This window comes from Sphaeramia orbicularis, chromosome 4 (assembly GCF_902148855.1).
Source record: "Sphaeramia orbicularis chromosome 4, fSphaOr1.1, whole genome shotgun sequence".
Lineage (NCBI taxonomy): Eukaryota > Metazoa > Chordata > Actinopteri > Kurtiformes > Apogonidae > Sphaeramia > Sphaeramia orbicularis.
Window position 1 is genome coordinate 46,728,798 of NC_043960.1, and position 18,162 is coordinate 46,746,959.

General features: G+C 38.4%; 1 protein-coding gene across 1 annotated transcript in view; it reads right to left on the reverse strand.

Moving 5' to 3' along the window:
- Positions 1-286: 286 nt before the first annotated feature.
- The window catches only part of ttc39a (tetratricopeptide repeat domain 39A), a 40,943-nt gene continuing 23,067 nt past the window's right edge, over positions 287-18,162 (reverse strand). Inside the window, exons 6-21 of the mRNA XM_030131753.1 lie at positions 17,812-17,943; positions 16,588-16,628; positions 16,296-16,363; positions 16,140-16,204; positions 14,751-14,850; positions 13,685-13,750; positions 13,092-13,200; positions 12,934-13,001; positions 11,047-11,106; positions 10,495-10,656; positions 7,899-7,990; positions 7,448-7,568; positions 5,041-5,152; positions 4,475-4,589; positions 4,032-4,148; positions 287-2,294 (exon numbers count right to left, since the gene is read on the reverse strand). Of these exons, the coding sequence (XP_029987613.1) occupies positions 2,180-2,294; positions 4,032-4,148; positions 4,475-4,589; positions 5,041-5,152; positions 7,448-7,568; positions 7,899-7,990; positions 10,495-10,656; positions 11,047-11,106; positions 12,934-13,001; positions 13,092-13,200; positions 13,685-13,750; positions 14,751-14,850; positions 16,140-16,204; positions 16,296-16,363; positions 16,588-16,628; positions 17,812-17,943 (1,543 nt within the window). The 3' untranslated portion in view covers positions 287-2,179. The remainder of the gene's footprint in view (positions 2,295-4,031; positions 4,149-4,474; positions 4,590-5,040; positions 5,153-7,447; positions 7,569-7,898; positions 7,991-10,494; positions 10,657-11,046; positions 11,107-12,933; positions 13,002-13,091; positions 13,201-13,684; positions 13,751-14,750; positions 14,851-16,139; positions 16,205-16,295; positions 16,364-16,587; positions 16,629-17,811; positions 17,944-18,162) is intronic.

Below are 18,162 nucleotides of genomic sequence, written 5' to 3' on the forward strand. Positions count from 1 at the left end.
TTATCAAATATCTGACTGGCTAATTTGTCTTTTTTCAGTTAATTTTGATGTGTACCATCCTAGTATCTCTTGTCTTCTTTTCCCTGGCTGCCATTTGTTTTGCATATTAACAGGATGAGATGGGTTTCAATGTGCCTTGTGGGTTAGATCACACATACGAGAGCCAGCGCAAACATCTGCAAGCACAGCCCTCTTTGTTCTGGAAATATTGCCACTTTGTACTGTAAACACTGTTTTTTGTGTGTGTGTTCTTGTGGTGCATATGACAAAAAGACAACACAAAATGAGATTTTTGAAGTTGCTTCTCTTCATCTTAAATTACAGTAGAAACATTCAATATGTACAGAAATGTCATTCTGCTCAGTGGTAGCTGTCCCCCAGGAAAATCTGTTGATTGTAATCACACAATGCCACATTTGGTTAGAATTCCTTAAAGCTACAGAATATCAGTACAAGCAAAGGGAAATTTAAAAGAAAAGGGATTTTTAATTACGTACCAGGAAATAAAATCAAATTTTTAAAAAAATATTTCAGTGACTGCTGTTAGAACAATATCAGGAATATATATTTTTTAGGCCATTAGGGGAAAAAACAAACTTTAAATGGACTAGTCATGGTCTTGGTTCACGATCCTTAGTCTAATCATCAATAAATCAGCAGTGCTCTAATTAGAGCACTTGAGACACCATGTGAGTTTCTCAGCTTTGGACACTCCTGCTGGGACACTTCACACAACCTAACCACCAACGTAAGTAGAGCTGACCCCTTTAAGTCTTAATATTTCAATCATTACAAATACTTGGTCATTTTTACAGATAAATATTACTTGACCAAAAAGACTGCGGTTATGACACTGAAGTTCTTTTATAGGTGGTTCTAGTCAAGCATGGCAAAATACAGAGCAGCAGCAGCGGATCACAAAGCAGGGGAGACTCTGGTGGTTGTCGTTCGAAGCTTCTTCATTCACTAAAGATGCAGCAGGCAGTCTTTTGCTGCATGCCGTCAATGGCCTGTTTGTTCAAGCTCAAGTACTGTTGGAGCCTATCCCACACACACCAGGAGGAGAAAAGGAGGGAGTCTGCCTTTCTGAAAGACACATTCATCTGTCCCCTTAAAACAGGACAATTTGTGTAAAAGGTGCCATTTACAGTATACAGTATTTACGTAAAGAACAACTCTCACTGTTAAGTCAATTGTGACTGAAGAGTTTGTGTGGAAGGCTCATATACAAAGCTCTGTTAAACAGTGTGAAGTACAACAGGATTGCACAGGTATGATCATTTCTTCAGAAGGTGGTTGTAAGAAAAGCAGTCTATATAGTTTCATTGAGTCTCTACATGTTGTTTCAAGGAAATGAAAAAAATTATAATGAAACAAAAAAAAAACCCTCAGATAAACACTACGAACAATAGGTTATGTAGTGTAAAAATATGGTAAGTTGCATGAAGAATCACATACCTGGTGTCTTGTATGTAAACTATGTCAACACATGTGTTGAGTGTTGTGTGAGTGTTGTCTTCCATCAGCTCAAGTCATGTAATAATCTTAGTTTGAAGAAAAAAGATGCTTTAAAGGAACTAGGTAGATGTGTTTGCTGGTCGGGTGAAGTTTATGTCAGTAATTTATAGGGACTGTTTTGTATATTGGCATCATCAGGTCCATGTCCACTACCCTGCACAGAGTACATTTTTGAAGACAAACTTTGAATAAATCTGACCTTATTTTGTACCCTTGTGCACCCTTCATAGGTGGCCACAGCACTAGACAAACTAACCTGCTCCAAAATATAGGCACAATATTTACCTTGCCTCTATGTCAAAGCACATGAGGAAGTGAAGTTCATCATAATTTATTCTTAGAAGAGGGTGTGATATCCTGTGTAAATCCATCAGGGCTAAATGGAGCTGTTTTCGTCCCAAAAGTGTGGCACACATGAGAAAAATGAGGATTTCTCTTCCCCTGACCTCCCAATGAAATATACAGATGCCCCAAACTCTGGCCACTCTGGCTGGACTGATCTGATCTGAGCTAAGCTAAGTTAAGCTGAGCTGAGCCAGGCCGAGCTGAGCCGGGCCAGGCCAAGCTGAGCTGGGCCAGGCAGAGCTGAGCCAGGCCAGGCGAGCTGGACTGGGGGATATCAGGACGCTGTGTGTTGCTCTAGTGTGCCCTCCTGTGTCTGTTATGGGCTGGTGGGGGTGTGGATCCCATTCTCCCCATTGCCCTTAGCCTTGTGCAAAGCAGCCTGAATGCGGAAGTGTGTCCGTGACTCCATGGAGTAGTTTTTGTAATTTTGTCTGAAAGAGACAGAGCAGAAACATTCACAAACAAAGGTTTAGTGTATAATAGAGCTGCAACAAGTCGACTAATGTAATGACTAGTTTCTTTATATTTATTGCAACGATGGAACAGATTTTCTTTCCTTTAATAAGAATATTTGGTGCACAACAATTACAATGGATAAATCAAATCAAATCAAGTTTATTTGTCATGTGCTTTCAGGGTACAAGCACCATGGCAATGAAACACAGTGTGCACTGTCTCGGTCTCCGCCCAATATTAAAAAATAAATAACAAACAAATAACAATAACAATCACAGCAACAATGAAAAATAACAAAGTTTGTCACACAAATTTTCAATTCAATATTCAACAAATATTACAGCAATAAAATACTTTTTTTCCCCTCAAACAAAATTGCATTTTGTGTATAACAATTTCAGTATCTAATAAAGATTTTTAAACAAACAACAAAATACTCAAGATTTGGAATCAGCAATAAAATAAACATTTTTCTTCACACAAAAGTGCATGACATCACTAACGACCTGTCAGCTACTAAGTTAGACGATTATTGACTACAGCTCTGGAAAAAAATAAGAGACCACTGCAAAATTATCACTTTCTCTGATTTTACCATTTATAGGTATGTGTTTGAGTAAAATGAACATTTTTGTTTTATTTTCTAAACTACTGACAACATTTCTCCGAAATTCTAAATAAAAATATTGTTATTTAGTGCATGTATTTGCAGAACACGACATATGGTCAAAATAACAAAAATATGCAGTGTTTTCAGACCTCAAATATTGCAAAGAAAACAAGTTCATATTAATTTCTAAACAACACAATACTAATGTTGTAACTTGGGGAAAGTTCAGAACTTAATATTTAGTGAAATAACCCTGATTTTCATTTACAGCTTTCAAGTGTCTTGGTTCTTCACCATTGCTGTTGGAGGACTTTATGCAGCTCCCAGCATAGAAATTCAAGAAGCTCAGCAATGTTCAGTGGCTTGTGACCATTCATTGTCCTCTTGATTATGTTCCAGAAGTTTTCAAAGTGGGCTCAGGTAGGGACATTGGGCTGGCCATGACAGGATCTTCATCTGGTGGTCCGTCGTCCACCCCTTTATTGACCTAGCTGAGGCAAGGAGCATTGTCCTGATAGAAAAACCAGTCCTCAGAGTTTGGGAACACTGTGAGAGCATTGTTGAGTAGTTTTCAATAACTCGTTTTTGATTCCAATTACTTTTACAGTACTAATAGCAGTGTTTTTGCCTATTGCAAGAAGATAGTGATGGCCACAGAAGTGGTTTTCATACTTCTCCTTCTTAAATAAGACACGGATCAGGTGTTTATTAAGTAGAATAAGGTGTGCTTGTGTTGGAATTCAACAGACACGGGAGTGGAATGGCTGTCATGCACGCAATCATGCTGATTTCAGAGGAAATTGCAGTGGTCTCTTATTTTTTTTCCAGAGCTGTATTTGTCCACTAGTTGACTAGTCGCTGCAGCCCTAGTGTATAATACTCAATGAAGCGGTGAATTGAGGATCCTCCACTATGGTGGCCACAAAAATGCCAAAGTCCTTCTTTAGAACTTGTGTTTAGACCCTTCTGAAGTTTTTGGTTAGGTAGAGATTAACACTACAAACACAGTAGGTGGTAGAATCCGTCTACATCAGCCACACTAGTACCTTACATTGGTTACCATGAGTACAGATGATATTGACATATTCTGTTAAAGACTTACTTAGCTGCTTCAAGGAGTTTGATGGCTTCATCATTTCTACCCTGTTCCAGACACAGTAGGCCATGCTCCAGCAGGGCATTAGGAACCAGGTAGTGGTCGAACTTGATTTGGGTTTCACTGCAGATGAAGGCAAACAAGAGCACTAATGTGTGGAAGTGAAATCAGTGTGAACAAAGACTGCCTTCAGCTGTTGTGCTACATGTTTATTTTTTGAACAAAAAGTGACATTATCTAGCAGAACACTCTCAGAATTTGCCCAAACTACTGAGAGGGGAAATGGTGGAAAACATTTGGTTAGATGTATTTATCGATGTTCTGAGAATGGATGAATTGAAATGGTAATTATATCAGTGCAAGGTTGTGTTGATTATATTCGATGGAGTACATTGACATTCTGTATGTATATATGGTACATAGTGCGTAGGTTTGTGGCAGTGGCTTACTTGCAGAGGACAAGGGTGAAATAGTGTTCAGCCTCCTCCTGATGCCCCAGGTGTTTGAGACACAGGCCTTTGAGAAGACTCAGCAGACACTGATCATCTATGGAGAACTCAGTCCCTGCAAAACAAAAAGACCAAATATAACACTAAACACAAATCGCCAAGTCACATATAATAACCAAGACGGAAATACGGGCATAAGAGGAAAAAACACAGAAAAGCCTTTTTGGCAGAAAACTATAATGTCACGGAGAAGCTGACATTTGATGTTTGGATATGAAATGTCACTTCATCATTTTATTCTAGTTGAGTCATGGCCTATAATGTGTTTTGTGCTTTCATTGTGACCTTTGACTCTTTCATTCTAATCAGTTCAATCTAAGTGACCAGTTGTGCTAAATTTGTAGAAATTCTCCCTATAGGACAGTCAACCCAAAAACATACTGCCTAAATTCATATCTCACTCGCATCATCAGAACAGTATAAACAAGTAAAAAAATACTTTGATCTGTTATTTTCAAAGGAATATAAATTAGGATATTTAACAGTACATGAATGGTGTCACATACTTGGGCTGCTCTCGAGTTTAGCCTGTGCGTCATCCAGTGTTTTCAGCATGCCTTCAGTCAGGTCTTTGTGTTTACCGATGACCGTGTAACCATTCCAGATGTACATCATCTCCTAAATGACACAAATTGGACCCAACAATCATTGATAACAGTGAAAGAATAAATAAAATCTGTAACAATCTTACTGTTACTAAATTACTTCAACAGAAGCTACTTTATGCAAAAAAAACCCCCTCAAACAAGTAGAAAAACATCTTTGCAAAATGAAGCTTAAGGAGTATATGTTTTTTTATATTTTGTTATTTTCATAAATATTTTCAGATGCGAAACCTCAAAATGCACATTAAACGTGTTTATGGGAGTGCACTTAGTTTTGTCTGTTCTGGGCTTTTATGTTAATGGAATATTCACTGATTCATCATCTGAACCCACTTTATCCACACTAGGGCCCCAGAGATCGCTGGAGCCTATCCCAACTACTTATGGGCGAAGGCAGGGTCCGCCCTGGACGTGTCACCAGTTCACCGCAGGGCTGACACAGAGACAAACAACCAATCACTCTCCCATTCACACCTGTGGGCAATTTAGATTAACCAATTAACCTATCAGTGCATGTCTTTGGATGGTGGGAGGAAGCCAGAGTTCCCAGTAGAGCCCGACCGATATGGGATTTTTGGGGCCGATGCCGATACCGATATTGGGGGCTAAAAAAAGCGGATATCCAATATATTGGCCGATAACTGATATATTGGCCTATATATGAAATAAGAACAGTGATCTACACAGGATATAATAATCTCATATTAGATAATTGTGAACAGGTGGATTAACAGTTGCATAAATCTTTGTTTGTAGATAATTAGTTTATATTTATTTATGTATGTGTTTAAAGATAATTTACACAACTTTCAAAAGCTGTATAATAGTCTTATATTAGACTAGTACGCGACCTGTGGGAAACCATGGGTTGTAAATGTAGTTTTTATGCCAAAATTGTTTAGTAAATCATTCTTTAAAATGTAGGTGACACCTACCTTTAATGAGTCCAACTACAAAGCAAGCTATGCAGTCACAAAAATAATTAGAGCAGAAAATATTACTTACTACAAAATTATGTTTTCCCTCACAAATTTTGATGTGTCTGCCTCACAGCATTACAACTTCCCATGTGGACTAAGGACTAAACTGAGCATGTGCACAGTGAATTACGTGAGTCCTAAGTTGTTCCTGATTGGAGCAATGGCCTTTATGTACAGCCTCACTACTTCCTGAACTTCAAGTGGGTCCTTTATTTCCTGTCTTTCATTATTGGACACACTGATTAATCCAGGTGTGCCTGCTACTTCTTGTTGTGACTACTAATTAATCAGGCACACCTGGATTAATCAGTGTGTCCAATAATGAAAGACAGGAAATAAAGGACCCGCTTGAAGTTCAGTGGTCCGTGATTCTGTGATTGCGTGTGTGCGTATGCGTGTGTGTGTGGGGGTGATAGCATGATTGTCTGAGCAGAAGTGAAAGTGAAACCAACACACTTTACTGTTCCCCTGACTCTCTGGGCAGCACACACACACACAGGAGCAGCAAGCGACAGAATCTCTGCAGCAAAAAAGTTAATAAATCGGTTACATATTGGCTGATGTTGATTAATCAGTGATAAGCTATAATCGGCCTGATTAAACTGAAGTAGCATGACAGCACAAGAATGGTTTACGAAGACACGAACTTTATCATGAATATTATAAATTCATTTCTTCATCCTTCCGCTTCTGGATGACATGAAAGAACATGAGGCAAGAATAAGAAGAGAAAACTAAAAGGAGTTTAGGTTTGAGCCCATGGTTGAACAGGAAGACAAAGACTGAACCCTCGACTATGAACAGGCTGTATTAGTTTCCCTGTAGCAGAGGCTGTTGAACACCTTCACTATGAAACATTCTACCACAGAGATGCAGCTGCTGAGCATCTTCCTCCTTTAACTTCCAACATCTGCCTGTGGGTGATGTCTGGAATGTCATAACAGGGGGTACAAACATCACTTTGCCTTTGGAAGCCTTTAGTGCTCATTATTCTGAACCTCAGGACCTTGTGCTTTGTAACCCTGGCTTAGGTTTAGCTCTTGTCACCATGACATTGATCTTCTGACTGTGGATACCAGATTAGGCTATGACGGAAATGAATGTAACACAAGACAAAGGAGGTTCAGCTGAATACGGATGTGCAGATTTCACGTTATCCTATGAAGACAACAGGAAAGGATAATATCTTTAAGGGACAGTGTCTGTGTGAAACAATCCCTGATGTGTTTTTAACCATTTACAAATGATACACAAATTCAAAGTGATAATCATGTAAACATTCATTCATACTGCATGTTACAATATAGACAGATTCGTCCAGTACTGACCAGTGGAGGAGCAGGAAGACAAATAGGGTTTTCTGCGAGGTAGCGACGGGCTTTCCTGATGGCAAACTTCTCTGTTGGTAAAGATTTACCGGCTATTTTTTGCTTCAGCCCTGGGACCTGCCTGAAATATGAAATACATGGGAATATTTAAACATATTTCAACTGATTACACATGTCAGATCCAATCCAAAACTCCTAAAATCAAAGTTTCAATTTGTTGATATTTATTTTATTTACTATCGATGAACACATTAATAGGCATTTGTGCTGTAATAGAAACTAATCTTTTCTATTTGCTAACTTCCTTCCACCAAAGACATTTGCTTCCTGGAAGAAGATATAGTGCCATATACATCTACCATTATCTGTCAAACACTGTCATAGTGAATGGTCTGTATTAACTGTGGTTGTTGTGGGTGGTTTCAGTAATGTCTGAGCTCTTTTTTCATACCTGAACAGAGTGAGCGCAGTCTCTCCGAAGGTTAGGCAATCATCCTTAGTCAGCATGCTGAGGTAGGCGGCTTTCATATATGCATAGGTAGCCTAAGGGAGGGCAAAAAGCGGTTACTGCTGCAATCCTGCCTTTTCTCTTCAAATAAGAAAAGGAGAGAGAAAAAATTATAGCTGTGTGTAGTTCAGGGCTGCAAAACTCAAGTCGATGAATTGGAATCAAGCACTATAAGCCTGGCTGTATGAACAAAAACATATGGAAACATCCCAGATCAGATTAGAGAAAATCAGGTTATTTGTGCTGTTGACACTGATGGAAACAACAGATTTGATTTCCATATGAGGGAGCAGATCAGTTTTGGTCTTTTATTTAATGCACATTCAGTTACTTTTCAGCAGCTCATTATTATCCCGTCTTAAAACACATTTTGACTTGTGAACCATGGTCATCACATACTGAGACTCCGATGACATCAGTTATATTTTATTAGAATGATGAAATGGTATTATGATTCTGTAACTGGACGTATACAGTTGTGCTCAAAATAAGCAGTGTGTGTAAAAAAGTGAGCAAAGCTTAAAATCCTTACAATAGCTTTTATTTCCATGCAAACAAATGCATTGGGAACATTGCACATTCTATTCCAAATCAAAACATGAACAAAAATCTTCAAATGTATTATGCCTTTACAGAAAGTGAAGAAAAAGGAACATAAGGCTGTTCAAAAAATAGCAGTGTCTGTATTTTAATTTACAAACTCATTTACTATATAAACTGAAAAATGCTTGAAGATTTATCTTTCCTGTGAGTCACTGTACCAATATTTAGTAGTATAACCATTGCTTCAGAGAATTACTTCACATCTGTGTTGCAGGGAGTCAGCTAACTTGTGAACAGGTATTCCAGCCCAGGATGATTGGACTACATTCCACAATTCCTCTGCATTTCTTGGGGTTTGCTTCAGAAACACCATTTTTGATGTCCCCAAACAGGTTTTCTACTGAATTAAGTTTTGGGGATTGGGTTGGCCACTCCATAATCTTGTTGGTCTAAAATCAAGATGTTGCTTACTTACTGGTGTGTTTGGGGTCATTGTCTTGTTGAAAAACCCATTTCAAGCGCGTTTCCTCTTTGACATAAGGCCTCTTCAAGTATCTCTACAGTGTCTTACAAAAGTATTCATACCCCTTGATGTTTTCCACATTTTTTCAAGTTGCAACCACAAACATAAATTTATATTATTGGAATTTTATGTCAAACACCAACACAAAGTAGCATACAATTGTGAAGTAGAAAGAAAAGGATACATGATTTTAATTTTTTTTTTTTTTTACAAATAAAAAACTGCAAAGTGCAGAGTGCAAAAGTATTCAGCCCCCTTTTCTCTTGAGTGCAACCAATTGCCTTCAGAAGTTGCCTGATCATTGCTGAATGATCAAATGTTGACCAAATGACTAAATAGAGTCCACCTGTGTGTAATCTAATCTCAGTACAAATACAGCTGTTCTGTGATGGCCTCAGATGTTGGTTAGAGAGAGAATATTGGGAAGCAAACAGCATCATGAAGTCCAAGGAACACACCAGACAGGTCAGGGATGAAGTTGTGGAGAAGTTTAAAGCAGGATTAGGCTATAATTGCAGCAAAAGGTGGTTCCACAAAGTATTGACTCAGTTTAGGTGAATGGCCGTGTCTTGGCAGATTTGCAGTTGTGCCATACTCTTTCCATTTCTGGATGATTGACTGAACAGTGCTCTATGAGGTGTTCAAAGCTTGGGAAATGTTTTTATAGCCTAACCCTGCTTGAAGAGGACTGCTTGTCATTTCGCCAACAGTTTTCTATTTGTAAAACAATATTAAAATCATGTATCATTTTCTTTCTACTTCACACTTGTATACCACTTTGTGTTGGTCTTTGACATAAAATTACAATAAAATATATTTATGTTTGTGGTCGTAGCGTGACAAAATGTGGGAAAGTTCAAGGGGTATGAATACTTTTGCAAGCCACTGTATGTATTTAAACTGATCCATGATCCCTGTTATGTGATAAATAGGCTTGACACCACAGTATGAGAAACATCCCTATATCATGATGCTTGCGCCACCATGCTCCACTATCCTCACAGTCCTCTGGGTCTTCTGACAAACTGTCTGCGGCCCCTAGACCCATTTTACTCTGATTTTCAGAGAGAAATGCATGTACAACATTTTCTGCCTTTCTTCTTAAATAAGAGCCTCCTGTATGACACCTGGTTTTTCACAGCTGAATTACCTCCCAAACTCAACGCATCACTGCAATTATTTTGAACATGGCCTTTCAGTTAATGATTCAGTTCACACAGAGTCAGCAGCATGCATGTCACAACTGTTGCATCTGTTGGTTTTCTGTCACTCTGCTAACACCTACCAGTAAGTTATTTGTCATGTAGAAGTATAATTTCTAGCAAAAACAGTGGTTGATCCGCTTAGTGACAGCTATTATTTTGAACACAACTGTAACTGGACTGACTCATACTGAGTTTGGTTGGTCTGCCTACATCTGTACTTATTTATTTTATGGATTATTCTATGTAATGTGACACTGCAGAGGCTCACCTTGGACCAGCAGTTCTCCTTGCTGAGCAGGTCGGCATAGAAGTAGGCCATCTTCCAGTGTCTCTTGTATGTGAAGCACCACATTAGCTCCCAGTAGCACATATGGTGGAACTGTTTCCACTGCTGCTGGGCTTCGCAGCACTCCTCAAAACGCTTAATAGCCTGGCACAAACATAAACAGACACTAAGGAACTCTGACATTTAAATGTTAATATGCAGTGGGGAATTCAGTACAGAAACCATCATGTCTGAGTGGGTCAGTATTATTTCTTGTAATGCGTTCTATATGAAGTCCAATGTCAAAAGTGCATAGAAATTGCAGTTCAAAAGGAAATTCAGATTTTGTCTAATCTAGATTACAATGTGCAGTAGATTTGCAATAAAGAAACCAAACAGCATGCAGATCATCATCACAGCTGATCTTTGTGCAAGTGTTTCAGCTGAACTGACTGAGACTCATCTGTTTGTGGTTTGTATTTGCCTTTTCTAGGAAACACAGTGCAGGAAAAAACAAACTAGTAAGAGATGTTTTATAACAATGATTTGACTCACAGCATCCAGGTTGCCTTTAATCTCCTCTATTCGACCAGCAAAGAACAAGAAAATGGATCCCTATGACAAACACAAAGAGTGTGTTGGAAACATGAACTACAATTCACTCTAGCCTTTATCAAACTGACAACAAATACATTTTCAATGTTTCTACAGACCATCCTCTTTGTATTTCGTTAATATAAATACAATTAGATTTTGATGCCTGCAGCACACTCAGGGACAAAATAAAGCTGTAACCCTTCCATAACGTTCTGTCAGGTCCCACAACTATAAGGTAAATTGGTGACAGTTGAGAGGATGATGATGGGGCATGAAAACAGCATTTTACAAAGGAGTAGTCTGTACAAGGATGGGTCCTGATTCACCAATTTACAACAGAACTGTCACTCTATTCAAAAGGAAGATTTTTCACTGAAAACTGCAAATTATATTGATAAAAGATTCAGGGATTCAGGAGGAGAAATCAGTGTCTTAGGCCAGTGGTGGAAACCACTGTTGAATGTGTGTGACCTTTGGCATCACATGATTAAGTGTCATCGTACCATCATGGACACGGGCTCAGGACTTCAGACAATCTTTATTACTTATCACAGTCTGCAGCCGCATTTGGAAAACTATACAACATAAGGAGGGGGAACTATACGAGTTCTGCTGTGGTCAGACGAGTCCACATTTCAGCTGGCATTCAAGTTCAGGTTCTATGTCTCAAAGATTAAAAAAAAAAAGAACATCCTGATGGTCTCAGTGAATGTTTTAAATGAATGAATGAATGAATGAAGAACATAAAAGCCGATGTATCTCTGTCAGAGGGGTACATTTGTGGAATAATCTGGAGCAAAACTAAAAAATGTCTTCTTCAATTTGTGCATTTAAAAGGATGAATAAATCCACTATAATATCAAAATATAGAACATTGAACATCTCTTAAACATAGAGAGGGTGTCCAGTGACATCTGAATAAGTGAAAATCTAGTTATAACACAGAAGTATGCATAAAATAAAATATTATTGTAGTTAATTGGTTATCATGATAAGAAGATATCATCACATTTATTGATCATTGTATTTGGAGTAAATATTTAAAGTGCACATAAATATTATAGTCTATATTAAAAACAGTTGATTATGCAAATCTGATTGTGTGTGAGGTGACTAAAAAAGTGTATATGAATGGTTTGTATGGATGTTTTGTGTTATTGTAAAAATATGCAAAGGAAGCAGATCTAGTTTGATTATTAGTTTGTAAAAATGGGGTGGGAGTAAATAAGTTATACTTCTTCCCACTCCTTTTCGAACGCAGAAAAAAAAAAAAAATTGACCATATTGTATGATTCTTTGTTATCTGATGATTCTATGTCCTCGAAATAAAACTACTACTACTACTACTACTACTACTACTACTACTACTACTACTACATTTCAGCTGCGCTAGCAAGCACCTTAAAAAACAGATCGATCCATTTCTTTTTTTTTTTTTAGATATTCATAATTTTATGTTTTAGAAAATAGAACAGTGGTAACAGTCTTGGAAACATGAATGTTTTTCCATACATTTGTTTCCATTTACTTTTCCGGACCAGGAAATTTATAAAATCAAATTCCATGCTTTTCCATACTTTCCATACTTGCATGGGAACCCTGAACAGTGGACAAAAATATCACTAATACAACAATTAGAATCTTCAGTTCCTAAATGTGTCATAAAAAGGAAATATGATGTAACACGGTGGTAAACATGTCATGAGTGTGTTGCAAGCATCACAATCTTAACTTTTTTTGTAATTACAAAATGCATGTTCAGTGAAAACAATGACATTTTTTTGTACATTTGTCAGTTCCATTAATATTCAAACAAATTGATAAATATGTTTAATGGAAGCAAACCTTAGGATATTTTTTGAGGTATGGCTGCAGCAGTTTTTCTGCATCGTCAACGTCTCCTTCTCCAGTTCCTAGAAGAAAAAAAAAAGCAGAAAAATAATTTCTTTGTCTTTGTGGCCAGTTGCATCTACATGCAGGTATGTTGGTGTGTTGTTTCTCACCTAATATGAAGCTCATAAAGGTGTGATAACAGAGCAGCAGCATGTTACACAGGAAGGACCTGAAGGTGCTTTCTGCAGAGCCCTCCTGAAGCTGCTGCAGACCGAACTCCTGCACAAACACACACACGAGTGTACAGCAGTGGCGATTTCTCAAAGACTGCAAGGGAAGCCCAGCTTCCCCTAAAAGTGCAGTGCATATTGTTTGTGGATGTCATTTGATTTGTTGTAGTAGTAGTAGTAATAGTTGTGGTGGTTGCAGTAGTAGTAGTGGTAGCGGTAGCAGTGGTAGTAGTAGTAGTAGTAGTAGTAGTAGTAGTAGTAGTAGTGGTAGTGGTGGCAGTAGTAGTAGTAGTGGTAGTGGTAGTAGTGGTAGTAGTAGTAGTAGTAGTGGTGGTGGCAGTAGTTGTAGTAGTAGTAGTAGTAGTAGTAGTAGTAGTAGTAGTAGTAGTAGTAGTAGTAGTTAGAAGCTTTAATCTTTTACATGCAGTACAAAAAGGCTCCACTTCTTCCTAGTGTGTAGAAGCCAAACACATCCAACTACTCAAACTACATTCACCAGCCATAAGCTGCTCCCATTGGTCGATAAGTCTCACCTTATTACCAGAGAAGCCAACAAACTCCAGAAGTTTGAGCGTCCGTGTGGGCAACATAGAAATCATCTGCAAAAGGACAATCAGTGTAGAACTGAGGCTGGTGGTCATTTCAACATAATGGTGTAAAACACAACAACAACAACAACAACAACAACAATAAATACATCATATTTAACATGACTTTTACATGTCCATTATGCCAATATTATTAATAAATATTTAGAATTTGGTAGAATATAAAAAAGCGTTGATATAAGCATAATTAGTCAACGCACAGAACAGATGATAATGAATATACGACCACTCCACTCGTCTGGGGAACGTAGTCTGGTGGTCCCCAGACCTTGTACAAGACAATCCAGGCTCTTTTCATGGGTCGTTTCAAGTTGGTGGAACGCTCTACCAAGTGCTACAAGAACAGAGGCATCCCTGCCTATCTTCAAGAAGCTCCTGAAGACCCAGCTCTTCCGAGAGCACCTCCTATCCTAACACTTTCAAACATTCCATTTTAAATATTCTAATAAGGTTTTTCCCAGGATAACCACAGATTCTTCCAGGATTATCTCTGGACCTGCTGCGGTGGTCCGGCCTCTTCCCTGCCCTCATCATCACCACTCACTTATCCTCAACTGCCTCCATGTGTCTCCCCTACTCCCCCCTTCTCCCCCTCTCCCCCAGTCTCTATCGCTATCGCTCTCTCTTTTCCCCCTTCTCTACCCTCTCTCTTTAACCCCAACTGGTCAAGGCAGACGGCCATCCTCCAGGAGTCTGGGTCTGCTCGAGGTTTCTGCCTGTTAAAGGGAAGTTTTTCCTCGCCACTGTCACCAGTCACAAGTGTTTGCTCCTGGAGGATTCTGTTGGGTTTCTGTAAATTGACTTAGAGTCTGGTTTTGACCAACTCTATATATAAAATGTCAAGAGATAACTTTTTTTTGTGATCTGGCGCTATATAAATAAAATTTTGATTGATTGAGTGATTTAATTGGTTTTCCCCTGTAAGTCGCTTTGGAAAAAAGCGTCTGCCAAATGCGTAAACATAAACATAAACATAATATAAACGACTCACTAAATTAAAGGCTCCGACTCCCAGTTTAACGCCACCTTCAAAATGGCCGTGGTTGTCGCCGTGAGTGTACCCGGTGGACTGAAGGACTGTGTGAAGCTCTCTGGTAAAAGACAAAGAAGATACGAAGACATGAAACAGTTCCAGATCCTAGTCATTTCATTTGTGTCCATGGGTAGAACCGGTTTGGAGTCAAACAATTCATCAATAACATCAACATAGACACAACAAATGACACTAAAACAAAATAAACAGCACCACAATAAACTCACTATTTGTACAAAACTATTAACTTGTCCAGGTCAGCAACAGCAGCTTGACCAAAACTGCTATTATTTCGATTCCTTTTGCACTTTGGGAAAACAAATCTTCATCTGGAGAGACTGAAATTCACAGAGCAGATGACAGGGATGTGCTTTAAAATGTTGAATGTACGGGGATGATGGGTTAAGACTGGACTCACCAATCAGCATAAACCTTAACTGGACAGAGGCAGATTACTGGATAGTTTGCAGAGCTATCAGTGGCCAATGGGTTTTAGTTGTTTTTTTTTTTTTTAGGGAAAATAATAGTTTAAATAAAGTCCAACATGAATCACCTAGAATATTGACAGTTTAATATTCAGTTTCATGTTTACTGATTCATTACATTAACATTATTCATTGATTCATAATTATCTAATTATTCATTTTGGTATTTATTACTTTGACTTAGTTAAAAGTCAAAAATAAAAAAATTCCTAGTGTGTCATTTTTTTGTGATATTGGTGGATCAATCCCCTATTGGCTTTTTCTTACTAGAAATGTTTCTATCAGCCTTTAACAATCTGCTAAACATCCTCCGAATTAAAAAATAAAACAAAGACAGCATGATACGACAGAGTCAACATCGTTTTGTCTATGGCTGCATGATTTGGTGTAAAAGTCATATTGTCATTACCACGGCAAATCTTGTTCTGAGTTGAGCTGTTGGTCGTCTAGGGTAACACACAGATTGCTCCTTTTGAGATTTGAATATTCTTACCTCAAAGAGATGAACTTAAAATAGTACCAATAGAAAAAAAAAGTTAAAAAAAACCCTGTAACTTTCATGTTGCATGTTTTCCACAGTGCATCGCTCTGCTCAGAGTCACTGAACCTAAAAACACCAGACAATAGAGGCTGTTTATTTTGCTGCTGTTTTTTCTATGTTTCTGCCATTAGATCACCCTCAGTCCTCCATTTATGCAGCTTCCAAAATTCAGATGTGAATCAAGCCTCTAGTGAGCATGTGTACATTCTACTGCCTGCCCTTTAATGGATGTTAGTTATGTGTCAGTTTATGGATGTTGGGTTGGTCTGTAACCCAGATTGGACAAGGATGGTGAGGACCAGCTGAGGGTCAGGGTCTTACTTATAAGTCTGGTAGCTGTTCCTCACTTTGATCCCCCCTTTGATGAAACTAATCATGTTTTCATCCTGAAAAAATAGAAAAAATAGGGAGTGATTTGAAGAGTTAATGAAAACAGAAAAAGATGAGTATGTGCAAGCTGTCTTCCTCATTCCTGACCTGAAGGAAGGTGAGCGCTGCCCTCTGCAGGAGACACTCGGCATAACAGACTTCAGCATGAAGCTCCTCTGAGGTGGAAAGGATTGTCACGGTTAGCTTTAGTCAGACAAAGCTGAAAGTTCAGCAGAGTAACGTGCAAAAACACACAGATAGTCAGATATACAAGCAGGCATGTCATACATGAGTAGACATGACTTTCATTAACATGTACAGTAAAGATGCAAACCAGGTAAATACTGCAATTACTGCTATTTTCATATTAGCAATGATGACATATTTACTTTATACAGACCTTCTGTGAAATTTTTGGAAAAGCTTGACTTCTTACGATGCCTAAATGAGAAGGAAACAAAAACATGAGTGATTTTTAAAATTTATTGTCATGAACATAAAATGATCAAACCATTAATCAGCAACAGGTGACAGAGCCAGAGTAAAAGCATAAAATATAAATAATGCTAAGAAAATGACCTGCATATGCAACAACTAATTAATTAGCTGTCAACAATTAATTAATTAATTATTTTAAGCCATTTCTTTCCAGGGCCAGATCATTTTATGTTTTTCCATCTGTGACTCTGACACATTTCAGCCTGAGGAGCCAAAATGGAAACAAATGTATGAATTCATAAAAAGCCACATGTCACTCTGTCCTATATAGACTCAGCAGATTACATCCCAACACCGCTGAAGCATTATGTAACAAGGGGGACACACCGGCATCACAAAGCTGTGCGTAAGTAAAGTAGAAGATGTTTACAGATTTATAATTAAACCCTAATGCCTGCCCAGCCCCATCTGCCAAGACTTCAATGCCAACTTCAAAAGTCAGAAAATCTTCAAGAGCAAATCCCAAAAATTCAGATGTATATTCCAGTGTTACAGTCTAAAATGTCAAATTACTTGTAATTCTTGTTAACAGCGTATCAGTCTGCTTGTGTTTCAGCATGAAGGCACCATCTTGCACTGTTATCTTGTTTCTTTGCAAACCAGTGACTCAGCCTCATTTCAGTCAAGGCCAGTAAATGCAGCTCTGCTGCAGCATAAAGTTACCAACACGGTGCTGAGCAAGCATTTAAAACGCTCTCAAAAATCATATGCTGAACAGATGCAGACCTCAGATCATTGCTGCTCTGATGATCAGAGCAACAGAAACACTGATGGAGACAGAGTAATTAGAGGGATCCATGACAGATTCTCACATTGGCCTCAAGATAAACTGCAACAGACAGTTGTGACATTCTTTGGGCTGCTGAGCTGGATGATCTCAGCATGATCTCTGGTTTTAGTATGATGTTGATAATTAAAATGTCACGTGCCATATGTCTGAATGTCAAAATGAACAGTTGGAGTGCAAACAAATCTTGTCTCCATTGCCTTTAGAACTAAAGCTGAATGTTTTGTTTGTGTTAAGACTAAGTTTCAAAATGACAGCATTCACAGGGACTGAAGGGGAAATTAAAAACAGAGGCCCTTGACACATTTCATCAGGATATTTCACATGAGGAAGTCTCACCTCTGACAGATTGCCTGGGCCTCCTTCATGGTGTTTCCCGCAACTAGAATGTGCTGGGGGTCAAAGGTCATCATGGCCTGCATTTCTAGGATAGTGGCATAGGTCAGAGCGTGGTACATGCTGTCTTTGGTTCTGTAAAAAAACAAAAACAAAAAGAAGTCATACAATAATTGCTCTCAAATTGACCTCAGTTACATCAGCTGTTTTTCATGCATTGCTAAACAGTGATGTGAGGTCAGGGGAGGCAGAGCCTCACCTGTCATCATGAAAAGAAGAAAACAAACACATAATGATAAAATAAATGTTGATATTTGTCTGCTGACCTGTTCTATAAACGTATTTTCCATGCGA